This window comes from Rutilus rutilus (genome assembly GCF_951802725.1).
Source record: "Rutilus rutilus genome assembly, chromosome: 8".
NCBI classification, from domain to species: Eukaryota; Metazoa; Chordata; class Actinopteri; order Cypriniformes; family Leuciscidae; genus Rutilus; species Rutilus rutilus.
This window is the reverse complement of record NC_140222.1, coordinates 30297372-30316562: the sequence shown is the minus strand read 5'-3', so window position 1 is coordinate 30316562 and position 19191 is coordinate 30297372. Positions and strand designations below refer to the sequence as shown.

Below are 19191 nucleotides of genomic sequence, written 5' to 3'. Positions count from 1 at the left end.
ACAACTCCATAAAGTATTTAGTTTGACATTTATCTTCACAGTCAGCATTTTCTGAAGGTTCAGCACTCTTTTTTCAATTACTATTTAAAAATGATGCATTTCTTAAAGAGCTCCAGGCCCTGTTTTGAACATATTCATTGAATGTGCCAAGAATCTGTTATCACATGACAACCATTTGCAAATAAAGTTAAAGACCTTTGAGTTTAACAATTCAGCGTTTACAAAAAGTCAACACTGTAAGATCCAGTAAATGACATCCAGCCTTTCCAACTTTTTTTTTTTTTTTTCTAAGAGACAACAACAATTTAAGTACAGGCAAATACTTTAAGGGTCAAACTCTTCTTCTGTCTCTCTTTTTTGTCAGTTTAATAGATTGCTCAATTCTAATGGAAACATTTTGCAATGGGAGTTACATATTCATTTTGCATTACAATGTCCAAAAGTTAAAAAGTGTTGTGAATCTTCTTCAATCTCAATCTTTTCTAATGCTCTGTCTTTCATCACATAATGTACTTTATAATTTGATTCAAGAAGAACATGATCCAGTGAAAAACATTAACAGATTAAGCTACAGATTTCAGATTCAAACATGGCAATTATTCTGGAACCTGCCCTTTGCATAAATATGACTCAAGAAGTCTGAATTCTCTAAAGTAAATTGTATTTTGGTGTGTCTAAATGACAAATGGGAATTGCTGCATCAGATAAGATTTTCTTTTTTCATTTACAGTGGTCATGTGTAAGCAAAACCGTTCTTTGACTTTGGTAAATGATTAACTTGTTGATCCCCAAACAGTATCAGTATCAGAGTATCAGAGACAGACCAACAAAGATACTTGTGAATTGAGATCAAAATGAGAGCTCCCGTAAAACTCCTCGGCTTCTTCTTTTGGTTGTTTTTCTTTAATTGTGGCCAATGTCAAGGTAAGTGCTTTTTGTTGTTTTTTGTACTTTTTTTTTTTTTTTTTCATGTAGATTTTATTGAAGTGAACATGAATGTTATATTATACGCACTTCCCAAAACATTTAACTGTAGCTCTAGAGAGTGTTGACTAGTTGTGCAAGTACTTCAGCATTTAATGTGTCGTTGTGTGATGTTTGTGCTTCTCATAATATCTTTGAAAAAACATTAAATATGAAAACATAAAACCAGTTTAAAAATCTTAATATGCTGATATTGAAACAGTGATAGTGAACTGCATGACAGGTCATATCAGATTATATTGTACTTAAAAAAATAAGTAAAAAATACTTTCAAAAATATATAAAAAAGTGTAAAAACATTGTGTTCACAGTTTTTAAATGAAACGCAAATGAAATCAATCAGAGCTCATGGGTGGGATAATAATGTCCCTTTCTACGAGTTTATGCTTCCTTGGAAGTTTTTGTTTTTGTCTTTGAATTTGCCTTTATCTTGAACATTTTCAATATCCAATCAAATCATTATACATCTGCATAATGACGACTCAAAAATATATGAGATCAGAATTTTTATGTTTTTAAACTGTTTCCTCGCAGCAAAGCAGAGATCGTGCCGTGATCTATTTGTGGAAAACGGGTTCACATACAGCCACCCCTCCAATGAAGAAGAAATATTTTACTCCTGCAACACGGGTTATAAACCCTTCACTGGGAACTGGTGGGATTCAGTGACATGCAGCAAAGGCTCTTGGTCTGAAGAACCTCGGTGCATCCGTGAGTTTTATTATTGTCAGTCTCAGGTGTTAGACGAATGATAGTGTACTGAAATGTGTTTCCTGTTTTCTGTCTTTACAGGGGAGGAAGAATGTGGTGCTTTTCCCAGTGTTCACCATGGAAAACTAAAGCAAAGCCTTCATGGAACTGTTGAAGTGGAATGTGATCCAGGGTTCATATCAAGTCAAACCTTCATAACATGTATCAATGGTATATGGAAGAAACCAGTTTGTGAGGGTGAGCTTCTCGAACTCTTATTGTATTTTTGTGAGGAGCAGCGACAGCTTATAGTGGAAAATATAATCTATTGACAATGTTAATCTCAGTCTGATTGGAGGTCATGAATTTCCATACATTTCTTTTTTAGTGGGTGGGCATTGTGTCATTCCTCCAAAGGTGGAATATGCATTCATAACATCTAAACCTGAAGAATTTTATGCACATGGATCTAGTGTAACATATGAATGTCGAAGCTCATATTTAATGAATGGGGAAAAAACTGTTTTCTGCCGCAATGAAATTTGGGGGAAACCACCAACATGTGAAGGTAAGATTTTGATTGGTGATGATAACTGACTTTTAAAACGTCTTACAGATTAGTAAAAAAAATAAAAAAATCTTGTATGTGAAAATGAAGAGAGACTGTTAGATATTTGACCACAGATAATTTGTGGTGGGGACAATAATAATTATAAAATCAATTTGCTTTGAAGACTCAGTAAAATCATAATTTGAGTTTAGTCGTGCACTAGATTAATATGTTATTGTAATGTTAAACATTATCAGTTTTAGCTGATATATGCTGGATGACTCATCCTGCGCTACACAGTTTTACGTCCAATCAAATGCTCTCTAGAAACAAAATCAAATGAGTGTTTTAGTGCCATTGTGCTATAATCCTTTCTTATAAAAAAGTTTTCTAACCTGAGAAAAAGGATTGAGAGATTTAAAAATGGTCACAATAATCCTTGGTGAAATCGCTAAACCAAATGATGATAGCAACTCTTTAAATAAAGTAGTAGGGACACTAAGTATAATGTACACACCTGAATGCATCTGAAGCTATTAATGAGGGAAATCTAACTCCACAGTCTCTCTCCACATTCTTGTTTTGTTTTTTTGGCACATGAGAAAGATACGAGTATGAAAATAAAGAAATTCTGAGACACAAGTGCATAGAGCTATTCAATGAAATTCCAGAAGAAAGTGGAGTGAAAATTTAAGAGAGTCACTTAAAATTGAATGAATCAAAAATCACATTTACTTACATAATGGTAAAAGAGTACTAGATACATGAAAAACATCAGCTGGGACTGATGGTGAATTAAGTGGAAAAATGTAATTTGTTTTATTAATTTATTTGTATCACAAATCTCTCACAAGCTAACAGACCTTAGTCAGGATACCATTATATTGTATATTGTATTATATTATCTTGAATTTTTCATGAGGTTGTTAGGGATAGATGTACAGTATACTCCATTTTTAGCTCAGTTTTCTTGGCTGTAACGCTGCTTGTTGAATATATGACAAAAATGTTGTTATGCTAAACCACTACTTTTGCAAAAGTAATTAGCATAGTTACTCTTGAACACTGGGCCACAAAAGGTATAAAAGCTTCTGTGTGGATAAATATGTGATCTAATGTCTGCTTTCTCTAGAGGTAACATGTCCTCTAAACACAGCAGTGGAAGACTTAAAAATAGAGCGATTACCTGATATTGAGGGTTCAGTCAAACCTGGACACAAGTTAATGTTTTCATGCAATGGACAAGAGCTGATATTAAAAGGACAGAGTGAAATCTCCTGCTTGCCAAATGGAGAATGGAGCAGCCCTTTCCCTAAATGTGAAGGTAAGGACACAGACGACAAAAGCCTTGGATTGGACAAAGATAGATCAATGACAGATCTGTTGTTCACATGGAGGATGTTTGATTTATCAAATCTTTATGTTCTTTAGAGGTAATGTGTGTCGCAAACCTGCCAGTAAACATGAGATCAGACGGACACCCGGGGCCTGAGGTTTCAATCAGACCTGGACGCACAATAACTCTTTCATGTGTTGGGAAGGGATCAGAATTACAAGGACGGAAAAAAATCTCCTGCTTGCGAACTGGAGAATGGGACGAGCCATTTCCTAAATGTGTAGGAGGTAACCCTTAAGAACATAAATATATGGGAATATACTGCAAAATATAATGTGATATATTACATAATACATTTCCATAAATGGGAAAGTAGTCCTTATATTTTTCAATATACTGCAATATATGCATTGACCATGTATGGCTATATATTTATACATATAAAATATTTAGAAATTAAGGCAAAAACAGCATTACATGTAATATTCATAAAGTTGTATCCTTTATTGTGTACATATATTTCACATGCATGTTCCCATATAAATGTGAATGTATGTACACGCATATATACACACATTCACGGAATGAGTTGCGGCAGATTTCTAGTTCCCAGCATGCTTTGCTACTGACTGTAAAAGAAGAGTACATTTTACAATTAAGTGTTATTTCATGTGTTTCTGCTATTTAATGTTCTGTTATTTTGGAATGTAAAAGGTTTTCTGTTATGTGTTTTGGGGTTATTGTGCTGAAGAGTAGAGCCTGTGGTTAGGTTGACAATAATTGGCAAAACACCATTAAGACTATGAGCCCTATCATACACCCAGCGCAATGTAGCGCCAGGCAAATGTTTTGACGGCCTGCGCCGCATTGTTTAAATAGCATATGTGCACCCATGTGCGTGCTGGTCTGAAGGGAATGGGAGATAAGACTCTGATTAGTTTAAGTTAACGCACGTAAAGCCTAAAACACACCCATTACTCATTAAGAGAATAGGGACAACCCTCTTAGACCATACGCCGGGCGTGCCGACCACTTTTCCCGTCGTTAAACTAGCAAAAGTGGATTTGGACACGCACTAAGTGCACTTGCGCCATGCACTTTAGACCATGCGTTAGATCGTTAAAATAGGGCTCTATATGTTACTATATTTAAAAAGTAATGGCTGTGCACTCCTCTGCACAGTGAATAGTGTCTTTGCTAAATACTTTAGTACATGCAGGTGTGCATGTGTTTTTTTAATTATTTTTATTTTATTTTTAGATTGAAAATATGAAACATTTAAATAATTATAAAATATAAGAAAAGTAATACATTATATATTTCTCTATAAAGCCTATGTGTGTTTATACTGCATGAGTAAATATATCTGCAATATATTTATTCACATGCATGCCGTACCATATCTTACATCTATATATTATGAAGTGTACTGAATATAAAATTACAAACATTATGATATAATAGTAAATATATTGTCACATATTTACATTCACATATAAGGCAATTCCTTATGTATTTTTCAATATATGGTGATATATTAGCACAATATATTATTCTGAACATTTTCAAATATGTCATTAAATCGTTTAATATACTGATCATTCATATATAACGAAATATATTTTCTTTGCATAAGGTAAGGTTCACAGGTTTAGTTGAGTTTTATTAGCAGTGTTTGCAAGCATCACTATTGCTCATATTAAAGCAAATGCTCAACTTTGATACATAATTCATCAACACATCATCTCTCTTGATTTGGGCCAAGAAGATGTCCTAGCAACCACCCAGAATAACCTAGCAACAGCATAGCTACGCACTAGCACTGTGGCGATGAGCTTTACATGCATAACCGCAACTTCTGACTCAAATTTAGATTTGGTTATAATATATTATATAGAAATATCCACAGATCTCTTCAATACAGACAGGCATTTTTTAAAACATTTAAAAGAAGACCCCAAATTCTCATTTTAGTAATGTTCATTACATAAAATCATGTTCTATGGTTGAAGGTCATAAAAAGGCTTGTGGCTAATATTGAGGTTTATTAATGTCATTTGTCAATTTTTGTGGTGATCTAAAAATAAAAAAAATAACTTTGCTTTGCCTTCAGGGAAATGTGAGCGACCACCACAAGTAGACTTTGCAGATACAACAGAAATGACAAAACCTGAATACAATTCAGGGGATAGTGTTGAATACGTCTGCTTTAATAAATACACACTGGATCAGCGTCACCCCTACTCCAAATACATGACCTGTGAACAAGGCGAATGGAGAGGGAATATTAAGTGTTTGAGTAAGTATGAACACTAAACCATACATCAAAGGCATGTAAGGCTTTTCTAACTGTATTTTTTTTTTTTTTTTGTAAGTTTGATGTAATCTTGTAGTTGTTCTGGTTCTGATGAATCAATGAATGTATATTGTAACAGTGACAGTGAGATGTTGTTTGTTTCAGAGCCTTGTTCAGTGACGGTGGAGGAAATGGATAAAAGAGGTATAGAGCTGCGATGGGGTGGACGGCAAAAGATATTCTCACCACATGAGGATAAAATCACCTTTGCATGTCAGTGGGGCAAATATTTAATAGGCAGTATCCCCCTAATACAATACTGTAATGATGGAGAGATGAATTTGCCTGAGTGTGTGAGACAAGGAGAATAAAACATCACTGATGCATCAGCTGTACTACTAATAAAAAAAATACAAATAAAAAATCTAAATAAATCCTTTTTCCCAATTCAGTTTCTCTGTTTTGAATTCTTGCAATTAAAACTAAATGATAAAAGCAACATGTTTACAGTTTTTTTTCTGATGACTTACAGTTTTTTACAATCGCTATGACAGTTTTTTCAATACATTTAACAAGTTTCCTAAACTCTTAACACAGTTAGCACTACATCCGCCTGTGTAAGCTATACTATTAACACATTTCTTGTTGCTTTAACACAAAATGCATACAATTAACACAAATTTAAAATGCTTGAACTTCTTTTACACACAAGCTCAAACAAGACCAAAACAATGGATTTCTACTGCCAAATTTACCAGTGCTTTAACACTGTATGTCAGAACAGATAACACCATGTTCTAAACCTAACCTTACAGGCTAAAGTCAAGGTAAACCGCTGTTTATATTGTGAACTGAAACACAAATATATCCCCTGTATTTTATTCTATTCTTACTGAGAAACAGCTGATTGAATTATGCAAATAATTAGAAGATCTTTTTATTTATTTATTTATTTTTATTCTTCTGGTGCTTTTTCTGTTCGTATATTTTGTATTTTCACATTATTCCATTGCTAGTGAGAAACAGCTGATTGAAGTTATGCAAATATGGGACAATGTGGCATTCCACCATTCCCGTCTAGTCACAGCCTGGTTTGACGCCCATCAGAGGATGATGTCCATTTTCCTTGCCCCTTACTTCCCTTTCCTCAACCCCATTGAGGAGTTTTCTCAGCCTGGAGATGAAAGGTTTCTGACCATCGTCCACAGGACCAAATGTCCCTCCTGTATGCAAAAGATGCTGCATACAAGACATCACAGCTGAACACTACCAGGGGTGGATAAGGCATGTTACTGTAAAAGATTCTTCCCAAGATGCCTTGCCAGGGAAGATATCAGGTGTGATGTGGATGAGAACGTGGACAAATGCAGAAGACCGGGCAGATTAGAAGATGGCCTTTTCTGTATGTATTTTTTGTATTTTCACATACAGTAATACTGTAAATGGCAGCTATATTGCATATTTTTGTTATCTTTGTTATCTGTCCTTTTGCAAATACAGTTTTTTACGATTGCTATGACAGATTTTTCAATACTTTTAACAATTTTCCAAAACTCTTAACACAGTTAGCACTACATCCGCCTGTGTAAGCTATACTATTAACACATTTCTTGTTGCTTTAACACAAAATGCATACAATTAACACAAATTTAAAATGCTTGAACTTCTTTTACACACAAGCTCAAACAAGACCAAAACAATGGATTTTTACTGCCAAATTTACCAATGCTTTAACACTGTATGTCAGAACAGATAACACCATGTTCTAAACCTAACCTTACAGGCTAAAGTCAAGGTAAACCGCTGTTTATATTGTGAACTGAAACACAAATATATCCCCTGTATTTTATTATATTCTTACTGAGAAACAGCTGATTGAATTATGCAAATAATTAGAAGATCTTTTTTTTTTTTTTTATTATTCTTCTGGTGCTTTTTCTGTTTGTATATTTTGTATTTTCACATTATTCCATTGCTAGTGAGAAACAGCTGATTAAAGTTATGCAAATATGGGACAATGTGACATTCCACCATTCCCGTCTAGTCACAGCCTGGTTTGACGCCCATCAGAGGATGATGTCCATTTCCCTTGCCCCTTACTTCCCTTTCCTCAAACCCATTGAGGAGTTTCCTCAGCCTGGAGATGAAAGGTTTTTGACCATAGTCCACAGGACCAAATGTCCCTCCTGTATGCAAAAGATGCTGCATACAAGACATCACAGCTGAATACTGCCAGGGGTGGATAAGGCATGTTACTGTAAAAGATTCATCCCAAGATGCCTTGCCAGGGAAGATATCAGGTGTGATGTGGATGAGAACATGTGGACAAATGCAGAAGACCGGGCAGATTAGAAGATGGCCTTTTCTGTTTGTATATTTTGTATTTTCACATACAGTAATACTGTAAATGGCAGCTATATTGCATATTTTTGTTATCTTGCAGAAATGTCCTGTTGCAAATAAAGCCGTTACAGCAGTAATTCTGTCTCTGTCTTCTTTTTTTCATAAACCATACATTCCATAAAGCTACTCTAAGAAGGGTCATTTATTTTGTTGTATTGAATTTCTGCTGCAAAAAAAACAACAAAATGCATTTACATTACAAACAAAACAAAAATGTAGAGAGACTTCAAAAGAAACTGCAGTGCAAAACACAATCTATGATCAATACAATATCTATAGATATAATAGATAGTATAATATATATATAGAATAATATGTCTGTTGTATAAGGGCAGACCTGACACATATAAAATAATGCAGTTTCTGTAATTCCATCTGATGTTAGTGTTTTTTATGACATTGTGCTATGATTGACTAAATGTTCCTGGTGGAAGAGAACATGTGTTAATGTTTTGGTAGACATGGTGTATTGTGTTAGTGTATTATTGTATTTTGAAAATTAGTTTTGCAGTTTAGTTTATAATGTGTGATTTTGAGCATGAAATTAACCGTTTTGCCAATTGTGTGTTTTAGGTGTGTTGGTGCGTTAAGAGTTTAGGAAACTTGTTAAATGTATTGAAAAATCTGTCATAGCGATTGTAAAAAACTGTAAAGCCGTTACTGCAGTAATTCTGTCTCTGTCATCTTTTTTTCATAAACCATACATTCCATAAAGCTACTCTAAGAAAGGTCATTTATTTTGTTGTATTGAATTTCTGCTGCAAAAAAAAAAACAACAAAATGCATTTACATTACAAACAAAACAAAAATGTAGAGAGACTTCAAAAGAAACTGCAGTGCAAAACACAATCTATGATCAATACAATATCTATAGATATAATAGATAGTATAATATATATATAGAATAATATGTCTGTTGTATAAGGGCAGACCTGACACATATAAAATAATGCAGTTTCTGTAATTCCATCTGATGTTAGTGATTTTTATGACATTGTGCTATGATTGACTAAATGTTCCTGGTGTAAGAGAACATGTGTTAATGTTTTGGTAGACATGGTGTATAGTGTTAGTGTATTATTGTATTTTGAAAATTAGTTTTGTAGTTTAGTTTATAATGTGTGATTTTGAGCATGAAATTAACCGTTTTGCCAATTGTGTGTTTTAGGTGTGTTGGTGTGTTAAGAGTTTAGGAAACTTGTTAAATGTATTGAAAAATCTGTCATAGCGATTGTAAAAAACTGTAAGCACATTTGTTGTAACTATTGGCTATTTTTGCAAAACTCTACACACAAATAAGAAAACCTTTCACCAAATCAGCAAAACATTGTAGTTCTCTTGCATAAGCTAATAAACCTTGCTTAACTCTTCAAACCTTCGTAAAAATGGTATTTTTGTATCAAACAGTTAACACAAGCCATTACATTAATAAGCACACAATGCGCCAACTACACACTGATGGTATGAATAAAAAACACATCTGGCTTTTGCTTTCTCTGTGCACAAGGTAGGCTATGTCAGTTTGAGGTCATGCTTTTGTCATAGTTCTGTAAACATACAGGGATCCAAACTTCAAGTATTGGTGTTTATTTACACACATCAAAACAAACACAAGTGTTTTTTTTTTTCAAGTCAAAAGACAAAATAGTAATTTCACTGAAAATAAAAATAAAAATCAGTCTACATCATGTCGTCTCTCTGGGTCCGGCCACAAAATTTCGTCTACATCACATGCAATGTCCTCTAGTCCAAGGCACCGGGGAAAATATCTTCTGGAATGGCGTATCCAGGCCTGACATGATGCCTGGTCAATATCCCCACATGCCTCCTCCATTGCCTGTAAAAGAGCTATGCAGTGATGGGGATGACGGTCATAGACCTTCCAGCGCCAGGCAGAGAAGACCTCTTCAATTGGATTCAAGAATGGAGAGTATATGGGGGAGGTTGAGTACAGTGAAGAGTGGGTGATCTGTAAACCAGTTGCAGACCAAAGCAGCCCTATGGAAACTAACATCGTCCCATATGATGACGTATCTGGTCTGCTCTGGTCTCTGAACATTAGTGAGCATGTCATGTAAGGTGTCCAGGAATGTAATAATGTGTGCAGTGTTATATGGGCCTAGGGTTGCATGATGGTGAACAACCCCATTTTGACTTATAGCTGCACATATAGTTATGTTACCACCACGTTGTCCTGGGACATTGATTATGGCACGGTGTCTAATAATGTTCCTGCCACGTCTCCTTGGTTAAAACCCGACTCATCCACAAAGAGAAGCTCATGACCCATGGCATCTGCCTCTATAGCTCCATCACTCTCTGGACAAGACAAACCAAATGCAGCACAGCAGGCCCATGCACAGCACTACAGTATGCACTTCCAGATTCAGTACCAATGATACTATAGCTTACCTGCACATAGTCATATCGCAGTTGTTTTACACGTTCACTGTTTCTTTCAAAAGGGACTCTGTAGATTTTTTTCATTCGGATTCTGTTGCGGGCAAGTACACGAGATAATACAGAAATGCTCACATTGTGTATGTTTTGGAAGGTGGTGTCATCCTCAGTTATGCGCTGCTGTATTTCTCGTAGCCTTATGGAATTATTTGCAATCACCATATTGACTATATGGGTCTCTTATTCTGCAGTGAACATTCTTCCTCTGCCCCCAGCATCTGGACGTCTATCAATTCTGTAAAGTAACAATTTCAGTATTTTTACATGTATGGTATTGTTGTCTTTCTCATTAGAGTATGGCAGTGCTACAAAACTTAGTGCAAAGTGACTGTACTAACCGATTCTCATTTCGAAATGTCCTTATGATGCTTGCTACAGTGTAGCGGCTCAAGTTAGGCTGAACCCGTTGGCCAGCTTCCCTCAGGGTCATTCCATGGTTGATTACATGGTCCACTTCTGTAGCTCTGATGTCATCAATAATTCTATTTCTTCCTCTTCTTACCCTTCCTCTTCCCCCTCCTCATCCTCCTCTTGCTCCTCCTTGTCCTCTTCCTCTAACTTCACCTCCGTGCCCTTGTCGTCCTCTCCTTCTCGCTTCTTCACCTCCGTGTCCTCTTCCTCCTCCTCTTCCTCCTACTTCTTTACCTCTGTGTCCTCTTCCTCCTCTTCTTCCTCCTACTTCTTCACCTCTGTATCCTCTTCCTCCTCCTCTTCCTCCTACTTCTTCACCTCTGTGTCCTCTTCCTCCTACTTCTTCACCTCTGCGTCCTCTTCCTCCTCCTCTTCACCTCCGCGTCCTCTTCCTCCTCCTCTTCCTCCTACTTCTTCACCTCTGTGTCCTCTTCCTCCTCCTCTTCCTCCTACTTCTTCACCTCCGCGTCCTCTTCCTCCTCCTCTTCCTCCTACTTCTTCACCTCTGTGTCCTCTTCCTCCTCCTCTTCCTCCTACTTCTTCACCTCTGCATCCTCTTCCTCCTCCTCTTCCTCCTACTTCTTCACCTCTGCGTCCTCTTCCTCCTCCTCTTCACCTCCGCGTCCTCTTCCTCCTCCTCTTCCTCCTACTTCTTCACCTGTGTCCTCTTCCTCCTCCTCTTCCTCCTACTTCTTCACCTCCGCGTCCTCTTCCTCCTCCTCTTCCTCCTACTTCTTCACCTCTGTGTCCTCTTCCTCCTCCTCTTCCTCCTACTTCTTCACCTCTGCATCCTCTTCCTCCTCCTCTTCCTCCTACTTCTTCACCTCTGCGTCCTCTTCCTCCTACTCTTCCTCCTCCTCTTCACCTCCGCGTCCTCTTCCTCCTCCTCTTCCTCCTACTTCTTCTCCTCCACGTCCTCTTCCACTCTTCCTGCTCCCTCCATTGTACTCCACACGGACAGCTTACCTGTGGCTTATTTATAGTGCTTAGGCTGATTGCAAAGTGAACTAATTATCTAAAACAGTTTTCACATGTGACAGTGTGCCAGACAGTTGGCAAAATAGTGTAAATAATAGCCATACATGTGTATAGTTTTGCTAGGAGTGTGTTGATCATTTGGAAATTGAGTGTAAAGCAGTGAGTTGTGTTTACAGTTCCGCAAAAAGAGTGCTGTGCAGTGGATTGTACCAACAGTTTTGCAAAGTGTGTTTTACAAAATTGCAAACTGAGTGCAAAGCAGTATTTGTGCTTTTAGTTTTGCAAACTCAGTGAGTGGTTTTGCTATAAGTATTACAGTTTTAACGATTGTTATGACAGATTTTCTACAGGCACTACATCCGCCTGTGTAAGCTATACAATTAACACATTTCTTGTTGCTTTAACACAAAATGCATACAGTTAACACAAATTTAAAATGCTTGAACTTCTTTTACACACAAGCTCAAACAAGACCAAAACTTTTACTGCCAAATTTACCAATGCTTTAACCCTGTATGTCAGAACAGGTAACACCATGTTCTAAACCTAACCTTACAGGCTAAAGTCAAGGTAAACAGCTGTTTATATTGTGAATTGAAACACAAATACATCCCCTGTATTTTATTCTATTGCTACTGAGAAACAACTGATTGAAGTTATGCAAATATGGGACAATGTGGCATTCCACCATTCCTGTGCAGTCACAGCCTGGTTTGACGCCCATCAGAGGATGATGTCCATTTTCCTTGCCCCTTACTTCCCTTTCCTCAACCCCATTGAGGAGTTTTCTCAGCCTGGAGATGGAAGGTTTTTGACCATCGTCCACAGGACCAAATGTCCCTCCTGTATGCAAAAGATGCTGCATACCAAGACCTCAGCTGAACACTACCAGGATAAGGCAAGCCAAAAGATTCTTCCCAAGATGCCTTGCCAGGGAAGATATCAGGTGTGATGTGGATGAGAACGTGAACAAATGCAGAAGACCGGGCAGATTAGAAGATGGCTTTTTCTGTTTGTATTTTTTGTATTTTCACATACAGTAATACTGTAAATGGTAGCTAGATTGCATATTTTTGTTATCTTGCAGAAATGTCCTGTTGCAAATAAAGCCGTTACTGCAGCAATTCTGTCTCTGTCTTCTTTTTTTCATAAACCGTACATTCTATAAAGATAGTCTAAGAATGGGCATTTATTTTGTTGTATTGAATTTCTGCTAAAAAAAAATAAATAAAAAATAAAATGCAGTGCAAAACACAATCTATGATCAATACAATATACTGTCTGTTGTATAAGGGCATACCTGACACATAAAATAATGCAGTTTCTGTAATTTCAGCTGATGATAGAGTTTTTTTTGTCATTGTGTTATGATTGACTAAATGTTCCTGTTGGAAGAGAACATGTTTTAGTGTTTTGAATAATTATTTGATTTTGAAACATGTTTGCAGTGTTTTGTTAGACATAGTGTATTGTGTTAGTGTATTATTGTATTTTGAAAATTAGTTTTGAGTTTAGTTTACAATGTGTGATTTTGAGCATGAAATTAACCGTTTTGCCAATTGTGTGTTTTAGGTGTGTTGGTGTGTTAAGAGTTTAGGAAAATTGTTAAAAGTATTGAAAAATCTGTCATAGCAATCGTAAAAAACTGTAAAAACTGTGTGTTCTGATGAAATTGCTGACAATCTTTTTGTCTGTCGCAGTCGATACACTTGAAAAACTTGGTGTATAATTTAAAATAATAAATACAACCATAAATTTCTACTTTACACAGGGACCACTTGGTGGTGCAGTTGATTAAGGGATTCTGGAAGTAGATATTTAGCAGTTACCCAGTATTTTGAGGGGAGAAAAAAGGTTAAAATTGTGACATAATTTGGATGCTTTCTATAACAGGAACAAGACCAATAATCGCATTCCATTTTTTATATATATATATATATTTTTTTACAAACATAGTGTTGACTGCATTCAGTAAGCTAAACCTTCAACTCTGTTAATCAAGTTATTTAATCCCTACAAAAATAAAAATAGGTTTATCAGTACACTACAAACCAAGCTTTTAATTTTGACGTTTATGCAATGCTTATTGATGTAAAATATTCTATTCAATTCAGGGTTTTTAGTATATAAACATGTCTCAAATTCTGGTAATAGGGTTTCAAAAATCACAAACCTCAGGAAATAAAACAACTCCTTATATTTAGTTTGATATTTATGTTCACAGTCAACAATTTCTGAAGGTTAAGAACTGTTTTTTTCAAAAAAAAAAAAAAAAAAACCATATTCATTATTTGCCAAGAATCTGTTATCACATGACAGCCATTTGCAAATAAAGACCTTTGAGTTTAACAATTCTGTGTTTACCAAAAGTCTAGTAAGATCCAGTAAATGACATCCAGCTTTTACATTTCCAAAATTATTTTATTTTTTTTATTATTTTTTTTGTAATGTGACAGGAGGAGGTATAAGGTATAATGTATCATCTAGCCATAAGAGAAAACCAAAATGTCAAATACTTTAAGTGTCATACTCTTCTTTTTTTTTTTTTTTTTATCAGTTCAATAGATTGCTCAATTCTACTGGACACATTTGACCATTGCAATATTTAAAAGTTTGAAAGTGTTGTGAATCTTAAAAACATAAACAGATTAAGCTACAGAGTTCAGATTCGAACATGGCAATTATTTTGGAACCTGCCCTTTGCTTCATGTTCATATGTTGCATAAATATGACTCAAGAAGTCTGACTTCTCAAAAATAACTTTGCTTTTGGTGTGTCTAAATGACAAATACGCATCAGATACGTTTTTTCTTTTTTCTTTTTTTTTTTCATTTACAGGAAAAATTGCTTGTGTACAGAGTGGTCTGGTGTAAGCAAAACCTCTCTTTGACTTTGATAAATGATTAACTTGTTGATCCCCAAACAGACAAGAGTATCAGAGACAGACCAACAAAGACACTTGGGAATTGAGATCAAAATGAGAGTTCCTGTAAAACTCCTCGGCTTCGTCTTTTGGTTGTTTTCCTTAAATTGTGTTCGATGTCAAGGCAAGTGATATTTTGTTGTTGTTGTTGTTATTTATTTAAATGTCTTTTGAATTTAGATTTTATTGACTTGAATATAAATGTTATATTATATGCACTTCCCAAACTGTAGATTTAGAGACTGTTTTGACTAGTTGTGCATGTGCTTCAGCATTTAATACATGACAGTTACGTCTTTCTGTAACATTTGTTTGTGTTTCTCAGAATGTCGTAGAGAGGATATTAACTATAAAAACACAGAACCAGTTGCGAAAGAGTCATACGATGAAGGTGAAACAGTGAGGCTGAGCTGCACGACAGGTTTTACTGGAGTGTATAGATTAAAATGTGAAAAAGGACAATGGAAGACATCCATTGAGCGACCATGTGCAAGTGAGAAAATGGTCAATTCCACATCACCAATGACCACATCATTTTTGGTTATTAAATCAATGTTACAATGCAGAGTAAAACTTGTTTGATTTCTGCAGAGAAAAAATGCAGTCACCCAGGGGACACAGCAAATGGTGATTTTAGTCTTATATCAGGGTCTGAGTTTGTTTTTGGAGCAACAGTGGTGTATACTTGCAAGAAAGGGTAAATGTGCTTTATGCTTTTTATTCTCTTGTATGACATGCATACTGTCCTTTTCAGTTTAACACTCCTTGTACTTGTAAAAAGTGTGCACTTGTACTTGTGTTCTCAGGTTTGAAATGACAAGCAGAATCAGTCAGCGTACCTGCAGAGCTCAAGGATGGGACAATACTCTCCCTATCTGTGAAGGTACGCTTTCTTCAGTAACTATTTTTCTTTTTTGATATTTTTGATTTCTTTTGATTTCCTCTCAGTCATAAACTTCGGAACTATAGTGACTCATGACAAGAGAATTATAACAAAAAAAATTTATTGAGTGATTGGTTTGTTGGTTATTTTATTTTTAATTTGTTATATTTTATTGCCTAGCTGTGACATGTGAAGCCATTCGCACAGATGGGGATGTGATTGCATCGGGCAACACAGAGGAGGGAGGTTATGGTGATGTTATTCACTTTGAGTGTGCATCTAATGACAAAAAGATAGACGGAAGTAGTGACATTCACTGCACAGAGACGGGCGAATGGAGTGACTCTGTTCCAAAGTGCAAAGGTTCATTACACTGTTTATTTGTTTGTTTGTTTGTTTGTTTGTATCACAGTATTTGTATCACAGATGACAACTAGATGAAAAAGTTTGTAGACAAACTTTAAGTTGTCATGAAAAAGCCTTGCCAGAAAGTTTGAAGAATTTTTAAAAGCTTTAAGTTTGAAGGTTTTTAGTTTTAATTAGTTTAAGTTTAAGTTTTAGTTTAGTAGTTTTAAAAGTTTGAATGTTTTCAGTTTTAATTAGTTTAAGTTTTAGTTTTGTAGTTTTAAAAGTTTGAAGTTTGAAGGTTTTCAGTTTAGAAATATTAGATAGATTGGAAAATGAGTCTCGATGAATTAGAAATAGTCAACGCTGAGCCTCTCCAACTGTCAAAATGAGATTTTAGTTTGGAGTTAGTAAGAAAGAAAGATTAATTAGTTAGAAAGAAAGAAAGAAAGAAAGAAAGAAAGAAAGAAAGAAAGAAAGAAAGAAATATAAGATAGATAGATAGATAGATTAGTTAGAAAGAAAGAAAGAAAGAAAGAAAGAAAGAAAGAAAGAAAGAAAGAAAGAAAGAAAGAAAGAAAGAAAGAAAGAAAGAAAGAAATCTTAAATGAGTCTCAGTTGATTAGAAATAGTACATAGAATGGCAGCTGATGGAGTATAATGAGCCTCTCCAACTGTCAACATTTTAATTTAGGCAGTTGAAGTTTAAATACACTGTAAAAAATTTGTAACACTCCCAAATCAAAAATTTCAATTGACCGATAACATCTAAATGTTTCAATTGGCCCAAGTGAAAATCTGTACATTTAATTTTAGAATTTACAGAATTTCACTTGGGCCAATTGAAAAATTTAGATGTTATCGGTCAATTGAAATTTTTGATTTGGGAGTGTTACAAATTTTTTACAGTGTTAGTCTTGGCTCAATTTGAACATTCCGCAATGAAAGTCTATGGGATTTTTCCAAGTTTTGATCAGCAATTTTAGGAAAACAGCAAGTCTGATCAGTCTAAATAGATAAAGCAACTCGAGTCAGAACAGTTTGAAGGTCCTTAGTCCACCTGTGTTTAGTGGTTGTAGCTTGAACAGTTTAGGAGGAGATGCGTGGAGAAATTAGTCTAATAATAATAATAATAATAATAATAATCTTAAATACAATATCAGTAATTTGGCTTTTCCAAGCCAACTTAATGATCACAGATTTCTGAGCTTTATTCAAAACACCAATTTAACTATTCCTCTTTCCCTTGCTTTTCACACAGAGATAACATGCACAGCACCAGATATATCAAATGGTGATATTGTTGAGAAAATGCAAGAATACCAGAAAGATGCCATATTAAAATACAGATGTTCACCAGGGTTCAAGCCTAGAGAGGGAATCCCCAGATGTGCTAAATTTGGTTGGACTCTGAACCCAGAATGTGATGGTAATACACCATTATTTTTACATAATAAAGAATTCATATGGAAATAAAATCCTTCTATCCATATAGCTTTCATTAGGCAAAAGAAAATCTGTATTGTCACACTGAAACAATCTAAAATTAGATAGCCATTAACTTTAAATTAAAAACTGAAAAATCAATAACAAAACTGCAAGTATGTAGTTATTGAAAAATGTTACATACATACATTCAATAAAATATTAGTTTGATCTTAGTTTGATTTATTTTTATTAAAAAGTGTGGGCTTGATGAATGCAGTCAACACACCAATATTTGTAAAACGTGAGAAAACAGAATGAGAATATTTACTTAACTACAAAATTAGCTAATAACTAATTACTACTATGATAATCAATTTATCTGATTATTTCAAAATAGTGTGAATGTTTTATAATTTGTAATGTCAAAAAAGTAAAGAACTTAGGGGGTAATACAGATATTTGAAACTATACTTTTCATGCTAGCTTGATTTTCAGATAATAGTTTAGCAAATATTTATAAAGGTTCTTAAAATAGAAAATGTGCTTCCAATACAACAGTCTATTCATGTAAAGCTAGAATTTTATTTTTCCATTGTAGGATTTTTTGTTTTTATTATTGTCTCTTGCAAAAGACACAGCATGTAAATCAACAATTTTTTGTTTGCTTTATCTCTTAATTATGTTTTGTACAGAAGTAACTTGTGAGCTTAAGTCAACCACATTCAGAGTAAAAAAGATCAACCCAGAGGGTAAAACTATTTTCAGAGCTGGAGAAAGTGTGGAGATCACCTGCACTGAAAAATCCTGGATCTTTCAAACAAAAGAAACCTTCAAATCATTTACATGTGGAGAGAATGGGCAGTGGGATTATGAGCCTGTTTGTGCGGGTAAGATTATAGAGAAACACTTCTGCATTTATTGCTGAACTTACCGCATGATATTAAAATAATGTAAATCTGGTTTCAGAAATTAGATGTGAAGTTCCACATGGCCAGCATGTGTCTAGCCCAAGATATTACTTCTGGGGAGATCTGAAATTGGGAGTAAAAAAATCTTACTATTGCATGTCTGGATATTATCAAATGTCAGCAGAGGCCACATGCACACGAGACGGATGGACACCTAATCCACTGTGTGCTGGTATGTGCTCATATTAATGTTACAGTTTGTGCAAATGATTATCATATAATATGAATTCTAATTAATGATGGATATTTGTTTACAGTAAACATGTGTGCAACACCAAACATCCCAAATGCAGAGATTGTGGGAGATCAGAGAACACACTACGACATCTATTCAAGAATACAATATAAATGTCGTACTGGGTTTGAACCAGAGCAGCCTGTACAAATCACCTGTAATTCCCCGAATGAATGGACAGGCATACGACAATGCACTGGTATGATAGTTACATATACAGATACTGGAACTTTTTCAATATTCAGTCAAATCATTATATATCAGCACAATGATAATTCATAAAAGCACATGTAATCAGAAT

At 35.1% G+C, this 19191-nt stretch overlaps 2 protein-coding genes across 4 annotated transcripts in view; both read left to right on the top strand.

The window, feature by feature from the left end:
• Positions 1-796: 796 nt before the first annotated feature.
• LOC311296154 (complement factor H-like) lies at positions 797-6318 on the top strand. The gene is made up of 8 exons (XM_084417835.1): positions 797-924; positions 1519-1695; positions 1777-1932; positions 2063-2242; positions 3357-3548; positions 3656-3847; positions 5674-5859; positions 6022-6318. The coding sequence occupies exons 1-8, from the start codon at positions 855-857 to the stop codon at positions 6225-6227; spliced, it is 1359 nt and encodes a 452-aa protein (XP_084273961.1). The 5' UTR covers positions 797-854; the 3' UTR covers positions 6228-6318.
• An 8615-nt stretch (positions 6319-14933) lies between these two features.
• The window catches only part of LOC311296139 (complement factor H-like), a 28454-nt gene continuing 24196 nt past the window's right edge, over positions 14934-19191 (top strand). For 2 of the 3 annotated variants that reach the window (XM_084417802.1, XM_084417801.1), the window contains exons 1-9: positions 14945-15155; positions 15357-15524; positions 15623-15728; positions 15838-15914; positions 16095-16277; positions 17521-17688; positions 18380-18574; positions 18654-18827; positions 18913-19089. In XM_084417802.1, the coding sequence (XP_084273928.1) occupies positions 15008-15155; positions 15357-15524; positions 15623-15728; positions 15838-15914; positions 16095-16277; positions 17521-17688; positions 18380-18574; positions 18654-18827; positions 18913-19089 (1396 nt within the window). In that variant the 5' untranslated portion in view covers positions 14945-15007. Of the gene's footprint in view, positions 15156-15356; positions 15525-15622; positions 15729-15837; positions 15915-16094; positions 16278-17520; positions 17689-18379; positions 18575-18653; positions 18828-18912; positions 19090-19191 lie in introns of all 3 variants that reach the window. The other variant, XM_084417803.1, reaches the window with a different exon arrangement.

Excerpts from the sequence above, each read along its gene's own strand:
- LOC311296154 (XM_084417835.1), top strand. The coding sequence starts at position 855 with ATGAGAGCTCCCGTAAAACTCCTCGGCTTCTTCTTTTGGTTGTTTTTC. Across the intron at positions 925-1,518 it reads TAATTGTGGCCAATGTCAAG|CAAAGCAGAGATCGTGCCGT; the intron begins GTAAGTGCTTTT and ends GTTTCCTCGCAG. Across the intron at positions 1,933-2,062 it reads GAAGAAACCAGTTTGTGAGG|TGGGTGGGCATTGTGTCATT; the intron begins GTGAGCTTCTCG and ends TTTCTTTTTTAG.